General features: G+C 40.2%; 1 protein-coding gene across 6 annotated transcripts in view; it reads left to right on the forward strand.

The window, feature by feature from the left end:
• The window catches only part of wdr37 (WD repeat domain 37), a 32722-nt gene that overhangs the window by 13675 nt on the left and 8729 nt on the right, over positions 1-10318 (forward strand). For all 6 annotated transcript variants that reach the window (XR_002275591.1, XM_020608871.1, XM_020608870.1 and 3 more), the window contains one exon: positions 1819-1960. Coding sequence is in view for 5 of the 6 variants with exons in the window: in XM_020608871.1 (XP_020464527.1) it covers positions 1819-1960 (142 nt within the window). In the remaining variant the exon portion in view is untranslated. The remainder of the gene's footprint in view (positions 1-1818; positions 1961-10318) is intronic.

The following is a 10318-nucleotide window of genomic DNA, read 5'->3' on the forward strand; positions in this document are numbered from 1 at the left end:
GTCGTGTTTGGAGGAAAAAGAAGGATGAGTTGCATTCCAAGAACACCATCCCTACTGTGAAGCATGGGGGTGGTAACCTCATGCTTTGGGGGTGCTTTTCTGCGAAGGGGACAGGACGTCTGCACTGTATTAAGGAGAGGATGAATGGGGCCATTTATTGTGAGATTTTGAGCAACAACCTCCTTCCCTCAGTCAGAGCATTGAAGATGGGTCGTGGCTGGGTCTTCCAACATGACAACGACCCGAAGCACACAGCCAGGATAACCAAGGAGTGGCTCCGTAAGAAGCATATCAAGGTTCTGTAGTGGCCTAGCCAGTCTCCAGACCTCAATCCAATAGAACATCTTTGGAGGGAGCTTAAACTCTGCGTTGCTCAGCGACAGCCCCGAAACCTGACAGATCTAGAGGAGATCTGTGTGGAGGAGTGGTCCAAAATCCCTGTTGCAGTGTGTGCAAACCTGGTCAAGAACTACAGGAAACGTTTGACCTCTGATTTTCTCAGGTGTTCAAATACTTATGTTCAGCAGTGCAAGACAAATAAATTCAGAAATTCAGCTGTTTTTTTTAATACATAGCCAATTATATCCAACCATTGCATTTTTTTTCTGCTTGATTACAGCAATTTTCTAAAATTACCATAATAGTGATTAGGGATTAAGTACAATAGGGTTTTATAGAATCTGAGTCCACTTCTGAATCCACTTATCAAATGGACTGTATTTTATATAGCACTTTCTCACAGTGTGTTGCACTGGCCAAAGCGCTTTACAGTAGATCATATACCATTCACCCGTTCACACACCGATGACGACAGGCTGCCACGCACCGGCGCTAGTCAAGCCACCGGGAGCAATTCGGGGTTCAGTGTCTTGCTCAGGGACACCTAGGCATGCGGGGAGACCGGGAGTCGAACCACCAACTTGCTGGTCAGAAGATGACTTGTGAATCTCTTATCAAATCTGTTCAAGTAGTACTGTGTTGCAGGCATCAAATTCAAAATGAGTGAATATTTGGAAAAAAACTCAAGTTTATCAGTTTGAACATTAAATACCTTGTCTTTTTGGTGTATTCAATTAAATAGGGGTCAAAAAAGATTTGCAAGTCATTGTGTTCTGTTTTTATTTATGTTTTACACAATGTCCCAACTTAATTGGAATTGGGGTTTGTACATAAAAGCCATATTCCCACCACGTGCAGCGATAGGAATTGGGGTCGGGTGCATTGTGAGTCGGGTGCCTGGGCGTGCTGAGTATGATTCCAGTGCTCACATGAAGAAATGAATAAATAAATTAAAAAAAATTCAGTCGATTTTGGAGACAGTTTTATTCTCGGTACAGTGTTCTGATCTGTGGAGCTTGTTTAATGGGATATCTTGCAGCTGTCTGGTTCACACTGCTGTACGTTGTTCAGCTTGATTTTCAAGGTCCCATTCACTAACCTTGTTAATGTGGTATGAGCCTTTCCACATATGCAAACATATCCATGTGCATTTTGCTCATATGGTCATTATCCTTATACCTGTTTGTCTGCTTCAGTGACAAAAATACCGATGACCTAATTCTTCGAAAAGTTGCCTTTTCTTCAACTAGCAGATTCTGCTTTAATTTTAACATGGTCTAACAAAATATATTCTCAAGTTAAACTATTACTGACACAGCTAAACACTTTAGTTCATCTGCAGTAACATCGGTTCTCAAAAAAGTGAACTTGAGATGAAGATGCAGGAATCGGCTCTTTGCAACAATTTCAGCAGGTGCACGTTCCAGCAGTCACACACAGTTTATCCACTATTTGCTTTCTGTGTGTCTATGTTTGCAGGACATGACCAGGAGCTGACCCACTGCTGTACCCACCCGACCCAGCGGCTGGTTGTCACTGCATCCAGAGACACTACTTTCAGGCTGTGGGACTTCAGAGACCCATCCATCCACTCTGTCAATGTCTTCCAGGGACACACTGAGTCAGTCTCTCTCTCTCTGTCACACACACACACTGCTCGTTCTTGGTTGAGACATCACTAATTGATACTGTATGTACAAAGGTTTGGGCTCATTCAGTGTTCTTTGTTTCTATTTTCTACATTGTTGATTAGACATCAGAACTACAAAATGAACATATGGAATTATGTAGTAAGCAAAAAAAAAAAACTGTTAAAGCAAAAAATGTTTCATATTTTAGATCAGGGCTCTTCATCTGAGATTCCAGGAGGTCACGTCACTCCCTGTCCTCCTGAGTCAAGGTCCAAACTGTTATACATTAACAGTTTTTGAATCCATTCAACAAAATGTTTTGTCCTCAGTTATGCAGATGCAGTTAACACTATAAAATAAGTAGGCTTGATTAAAATAAAATCTCTCTTCAGTCCTTTGCAAGAAAAATTCTTCATTTCTAGCAGTGCATTAATGTTCTGAAAAAGAACTATATGAAGTGCACATATTTGGGTGAAACCGAGGCACAGTATAACAGTGAAGATTTTATGAAATTACAGAGATATTAGGAGGTACAAGCCACCAACCTGACAGGTTGACTTTTCCATGGCCTTTGCCCCATGACTTTACTGTGCACTATCACACCCCTCTGATTCTTGCACATACGTTATCATCATATTATTGTACTGTGAGTTTTTGGTATTGTTACATTCCTAACACCAGCACTACTGTACCTCGGCACAGCAAAACTGATGATGTCTTTTTCATTTTAGTTTTTATTCAGATTTCCATTAGCGTCCACAAAGCAGTTGCTAGTCTTTCTGAGGTGCACAAAATAATAATAAATATAAGCAGCATTTTTTTTTAATTCTCAATTTAGCCATAAAACAATAACACTAAGTGTGTTAAAGGCTTTAAATGCAGTATGATTCCTATTGTAAGCCATATACCTTTCATTTTTCAAAGACAGTTTTACTTGTTAGGCATGTGATGGAATTCCTCTGTGCATAAGTTTGTTGCCTTGCACAAATTTTTGAAAAAGTAAGTAAGAACCCCCCCCCGATCCTTTTTGATGCATGTCTAGTAATGACTTATAGGAGGCAATTGCTGCTGTGTGAAAACTGATGGTACAAGACCCTGGGATTTTAGAAATATTCTAGATAAACCAGGGTAAAAGCCACCCCACCCCTCAGCAATGGGTTGCCTAAGGTCGTGTGCATTTTGAGAGTGTTGATTGCACATTTCAGAGTCAGTCATGCACCTCAGTTGTAGACTGACAGTTTTCCCCAAATCTCTATCTACTGCACTATGAAGGCACGATGTATCACCAAATAACTGATAAGCAACACATGTTGTGAAAACAATTCCAGGCACCCTCCTCCTGATGGTTGTCAAAGAAAACGGTGTACTTTAATTCCAAAGACCCCTGAATATTAAACACTTTTGCTTTGTTTACACTTTTTGCATACATACAGTAATTCCATATGCTTCATAGTTTTGATGGCTTCAGTATTATTCTGCAATGTAGAAAACAACAGAAACAAAGAATAAGCATTGAGTGAGAAGGCGTATCCAGACTTTGCACTGGTCCTGTATGTGTTGTAACTGGCTAACTGGCTTTATTTTTTTCCCCACTGTGTGGTGCTGTAGCATCTTTCTGGTTTGTGAATCCCTCCCACACTTTTAGCTTTTTTTTTTTTTTTTTTACAGTACCACATTAATTTACAGACCCTATTGCTCTAAGCCAAATCCTCCACTTGCCTCTCATTCATTACAGAGCACTTCTCCTCACTTCGACAGTTTCTCTTTCTCCCACTCCCCCAAGCTCCTCTGTTCATTCATCTGTCTGTTTCTGCGTTAATCCCCCACTCTGTGTAATTTGGCACTCTGCTTGCTGTTAACACTCAATTGCAGCTGCTCATTTCAAAACGATGACTGTCAGGCTTGTCTGTGGCTTTCAGTGGCAGCGCTCTTTAAAAGGCATAAGGAGAGAGCGCGTGTGTGTCTACAGGTGTGTGCTGGCTGGCTGGTACACTCTGGCAGCCTTTGATTGCAAGTAGGGGGATTACATAGAGTTCATTATGTACGACCCCAACGTATAATTCCTGCAGATCCCACTCTGATTCTCTCCCGTAGACAATTGGCATAATGAGATTAAGAACCAGTGTTTCAGAGTTAACAACAGCCCTCCTTGTTTCCTTTCCTTCCCTCCATCCTTATTTCTTCCATCATCATCATCGACGGTCATTAAAGTGAAACCTGGTACATTTAAAGCAAGAAACTACTCAGGTGCTCAGGCAAATGGAACAATTTCCCAAATTTCTGCTTTTAAGGTTAGAAATTGTTTGGAAAAAGACTCGTAAAACTTTTAGAAGCAGTGTAGCTGTAATATTGGTGCATAATAGTAGTGCTGCCAGTTGACACTTAGTTGGACTGTGGAGGTTGTTGTTCAGCTTTTACAACAAAAAGTTACTATCAATGTTGATTAATCTGCTGATTAATTATTGATTACGCAAATAATTGTTTGGTTTACAAAACATCAGGAACCACAGATGAAAATCTAAAGGTGTTTTCAAATGCCTTGGTTTATCTGACCCCCAGTTCAAAAATTACTAAAATGTAATTGTTACTAAAATACAAGACAAGGAAACAAAGAGGATAGTCACACTTGTGATACCTTTCAGAACCTTTCATTGCCAACCCCTTCTGCTTAAAAATGATTTACGCAGGTAGTCAGTTATTAAATAAATGTGACACATTTTCTGTCATTCGACTTTCTGATCAATTAACCTAGCACTTTAGCTCTAGTTTGCATAGTGGCCCAGCAGATCCACAGAAGACGCCATTGCCATTCACATTGCATTACTTCACCTTGAACACCGGGGTACCTATATGAGGAAGCTTTTCATAGCTATTCAGTATTTAACACAATCATTCCACGCATCTTGTTTAATAAGCTACACACCCTCAGCCTCTCCTCATCCATTTGCTTCTGGATAAAAGATTTTCTTACAAATCAACAACAGTCTGTCAAACTTGGCATCCAGGTCCTCCACCATCGCCCTCAGCGCTGGCACACCACAGGGCTCTGTGCTAAGCCCGACATTGTGCTCATTGTACACTTACAATTGCATATCTACCCATCCCTCTAACTCCATTAAATTTGTGGATGATATGAGTTGGCATACAGGAATGAAATTCAAAAACTGACAGAGTGGTGTTCAGCAAATAACGGGACACACTACATGACAAAAACCAAAGAACTCATTTTGGACTTTGGACTTCAGAAGGAAGTGGAGCATCAAGCCAGCCCCCATCTACATAAGTGGAGACTGTGTACAAAGGGTGCGCACCTTTAAATTCCTAGACACCTTTATCTCAGACGACCCCTCCTGGGCTGCTCATTCTGCTTTGACGGTTGAGAAAGCTCACAGAGGCATGGTTTCCTGAGAATGCTCATGAAAAATAACCTCAAAGAAACTATCATGCAGCTATTGAGAATATCCTGACGTACTGCATTGCAGCGTGGTATTGGGGATGCTTTGTTGCAGACAGGAAGGCTACAGCATATAATAAATACTGCACACAACATCATCGGCTGCTCCTTCACTGGCAGACATCACAAGTTCCTGCTACCTTTGTAGAGCCACTAGCATCCCTTTGAACTGTTACCCTCTCGCAAGCAGCGCAGGTCTGTAAAATCACACCCCTCCAGCCTCAAGAACAGCTTTTCACCTGAAGCCGTACATATTCTAAACTCAGTCATGTAATGAAAGACTTTTTTTCCAATTGGTACTTCATATGTTTTTTCCAGTTTAATTATTTTTTTAGGCATAGTACCTGTTTTCCTTTACTTTGATGTGCTGTATTACTCTGACCCAGATGCACCAAGTGGAGCAGCGCTCCTAAATTTCGTTGTTTCCTGTTGCTTATGTTGGTCTTTGGTTCTTGTTACCATTGCTAACTAACTCTGAGAGACGAGCCAGTCCAAGTAACTTCAAAACAGTGCTGATTTATTCAAAGGATCACAGGTAAAATTAACATTACACGCTCAGGTATCTTGCACCTCCAAACTGCTCGCAGGCAGATGTAAGATGAAAGACCCTGAACCCACCAGGCCTATACATTATATCCCCTCGGTGGGGCTAGCCCCATACTACACAGAAACGTCAACCGAGACGTCTCTGTTACCAGCTTTGCAGCTGGTCATAGCAGTAGTCAAAACATGAAGCAAATCAATGTGTGTGTGTCTGTTGATTAAGTGGTGTGTAGCTAAAAACATTCTCACAGACTTCTAGTAACATGTCGTGACTTAAACATAAGAACATATTATGGCTAAGGCTACAGTTCTACACGTCATAATAATAATATTAAACACCCTGTCTGCTGACAGTCATCAACTCTTCTCTCTAGTTATCCTTGACCAGATGTACCCTGTAGAAACTCATAAGCATGACTAAGCATTTAACAGTCTAACTAGACATCCTATCTCCACTAAACATTTCTAATACATAAAGTATCTATCCAATTTCTATCTGTCTAAAAATACCTAACACTTACAATAACAATAATGGCTTTCTATTTTATTGTAGTTCCCTAATGTAGATGATTTTCATCTTCAGCTAAAAGTTATTTTCTCAATTATTCCATTAATCGATTGATCAAAAAATGTGAACAATAGATTGAGAGGCATTATTTTGCCAAGTAAAAAACCCAAAGATATTTTAATGTATTGTTAGTTTAAAACTTTCAGATTGGGAGCCAGAACTGAAGCTTTTATTTTATTTTATTTTATTATTTTTTTTTATTTTGCTCAAAGAAATTACTTCACCAATTAATCAATTATGAGAATAATTGCTGATTAATTTTAATCAGTCTGTTTATTATTAATCAACTAGAGAGAGAGGCAGAGAGATGAGGTCATGACACACATTCAGTTTACACATCCCCATTCATTTTTCACTTTACAACTTGTGAGCATTTTTTGCTTTAGCCAGATCTTAAAACAATTGTAGGATCCCAGATCTATGTCAGTTTTAATTCTCTAGATTCCCCAATGTAGCATTATGATGTGGCATAAACCGCATGATCTTACCATTCCTCCTGTGGAACCAGCAGATGAGAGGCAAGTGTGAATGGTTTAATAGGCAGAGGAGGTTGAGAGCTGGAGGGGACACAGCTTCTCCTTTCCACTGTCTTCACTGGCAATTACAGCTAACGCTCTCTGACGGTGAACCACTGCAGCTAAAAGTGCACCATACACCCTCACTCCGATCACCCCATGGTAATTGCAGAGTAATGACAACTGCACATGAGCTAACAAAACGACTGAGGGCAAATGAGAAGTGACAGAAGAATGACTCTACAAATGGTGTGACATATCACGTTGGCCTCTGCTGCCATCGATGGCTTTCTGAGACATTTGATCACAGCTGACAGACATGTAAGTTTGGGTGTGCACGTGTATTCAGACTTGACATCTTGTTAGAGGGAAAAAAAAAACACCCACACTTCTTAGTTTTGCTGCAGCGTTACATAATAGTAGAGTGCTTGAAAGCCTTTTAGTCGTCTGTACCTGAATTGTTTAATTTACATTTTACCTTTCAGGTTTTTGGGAGATTTTTATACATTGATACATCAGTGTATAAGAGCAGTGATTAGAAAGAAGGATAGTGATCAAAACCACAGTGCCAGAACAAATTCTCCAGTTTAGCTTACCACCTACCTAGATATTTGATAAAGATGTGCTGCTAGGTGAATTAATAACAACCAGGGTAGAAATGTGTGCTAAATTAAATCTTACAGTGAGGAGCCTTTGGTTATTGCCTTCTTTCCCTTTTTGTTTTGAGGCATACCAGTGTTATGTAAATCATATACTTTACTTAAGCATTTACATCAATTAGCAAATTGTGAAAGTGCAACTCTGAACAAAGCCTGGGGCTGATTCTGCAAACATAGTCTGGACTTCATGTCCGGCTTCAGACTAATATGGACATCCTGTATACATACAAACTGCTAATGTATTTCTGTATTCATTAATTGTAGTTAAAACAATAAGACACATTAAGTAATGTGGGTTTCTGCTCAAAAAAGAAAAAACTAATTGACTCATTTAAAACTAGAAAGCACTCAAAGAGAATACTTCCAACTAATGTGTGCAAATCTCTGCAAATCCTCGACAGCCAACAAAATATTAAAACTCATGTCTTACTATCACAGTTTTAACAAAAATTAAAGTATGCACAGGTTTCTCACTGTCAGTGCACATCATTCTGATCATGTCCCTTATTAACAGTAAGCCACTTGCACTGACAGTAATGCAAAATATGAAAATGTCAGCAGTTTTAGAATTCTACAGTGACGATCAGTGTCTCGATGCAGAGCATTCATTTAATTAGGAACTATCAAACTGGCCACAGCAATTTATTCACCTCACATCTGATATTGTCCTTTTATAATCTAGACATCAGCCATCATTACTATGTCAATTCAGTATTACTGTGCTGCACATGCTGTTGTGAGACAATGAGCTATGGATGTGAGAATTTTACAGTATTTTAAAAATAATTATGGTAATTTTAAATTGTACCCAAGCAAATAAATGTTTAACTGGCTGTCAGAGCTTTCCTCTAAACAAAGGAGAGGATGGCACCTAACTGGTCAGTGAAATAAAATGTCAGTTTTATCGTAGAGGTTGAAAATACAGGTGTGACCTGGGTTGTGACTGTCATACTGTGACACTCCATTAATGGTAGGAAGTGGCCTCCTGTCATGCCTCATCTCTCAGGTGTTCTTGGAATCTTTAAATCATGCTGCAGTTGTGGACAAATATCTGACCTCTTGTGAGACTCAGCTCACCTTCAGTTAACCTTAGCGACTGCAGAGGGGTCTAATGATTCTCCCTGTATGTCTCTCTCTTCCTTTCCAGCTCTCTAATGCCATCATTCCCCTGTGACTAGGAACCATACCATACCCATACCGTACCTGGGTTCACATGTTTCCATTGTTTCAGAAACAGAACATGCCTGGGGTCAGAAGCAGGTCTGAGAGGACGCTACTCTGCCCCCAACCTGGCTCTATACAGTGCCTAATAAAAAGTATTCACCCCCTTGGATGTTCTACATTTTTGATTTTATAAATCAATCATGGTCAATATAATTTGGCTTTTTTGACAAAACAAAAACAAAAAACCTGTTTAGTGTCAAATTGAAAACAGGTTTCTACAAAGTAATGTCAATAAGAAATGGGAAATAAATGCATAAATATTTACCCCCTTTAAAATGACTGACCTCATTCAACAGAGCTCCAGCCAGTTGGTGCTAGTAGTCTCACAATTACTGAAATGGAGATCACCAGAGTGCAGTGAATGTGTCTCAAGTGATTGTAGTATAAAGACACCTGTGTCTGGAAGGTCCAGTCACTGGTTAATCAGTATTCCTGGCTACTATTACACCATTAAGACAAAAGAACACTCCAAGCAACTCAGAGAAAAGGTTATTGAAAAGTATAAGTCAGGAGATGGATTAAAGAAAATTCCAAGGCACCGAAAATCCTCCAGTTAAATCCATCATCAAGAAATGGAAGGAATATAGCAAATGTCTAAATCTGCCTAGATCAGGCCGTCCTCACAAACTGAGTGACCGTGCAACAAGGAGACTAGTGAGCGAGGCTACCAAGACACCTGTGACTACTCTGAAGGAGTTACAAGCTTCAGCAGCCGAGATGGGAGAGACTCTGCATACAACAACTGTTGCCCGGGTTCTTCACCAGTCAAAGCTTGATGGGAGAGTGGCAAAGAGAAAGTCACTGTTGAAGAAAACTCGTATTAAATCTCAACTAGAGTTCATCAAAAGGCATGTATGTGGGAAACTCCATAGTCAAGTGAAAGAAAGTTCTTTGGTCTGATGAAACAAAAATGGTGCTTTTTGGCCATCAGACAAGACACTTTGTTTGGTGGACACCAAACACTGCACATCACCACAAACACACCCTCCCCACTGTGAAGCACGGTGGTGGCAGCATCACGCTGTGGGGATGCTTCTCTGCAGCCGGCCCTGGAAGGCTTGTAAAGGCAGAGGGTAAAATGAACATGGCAAAATATAGAAAAATCCTGGAGGACAAACTTATTCAGTCTGCAAGAGACCTACGGCTTTGAAGAAGATTTATTTTCCAGCAGGACAATGACCCAAAGCATACAGCGAAAGCTACACAGAAATGGTTTAAAGACAACAAGATGAGTGTCCTGGAGTCAAAGCCCAAACCCTCAATCCAATAGAAAATTTGTGGCTGTTCACGCCTGATCCCCGTGCAACCTGGCAGAGCTTGAGCAGTTTTGCAAAGAAGAATGGAGTAAAATTGCAGTGTCCAGATGTGCAAGCCTGACTGAGACA

Source organism: Monopterus albus, unplaced genomic scaffold (genome assembly GCF_001952655.1).
Source record: "Monopterus albus unplaced genomic scaffold, M_albus_1.0 scaffold96.1, whole genome shotgun sequence".
Taxonomy (NCBI): Eukaryota; Metazoa; Chordata; class Actinopteri; order Synbranchiformes; family Synbranchidae; genus Monopterus; species Monopterus albus.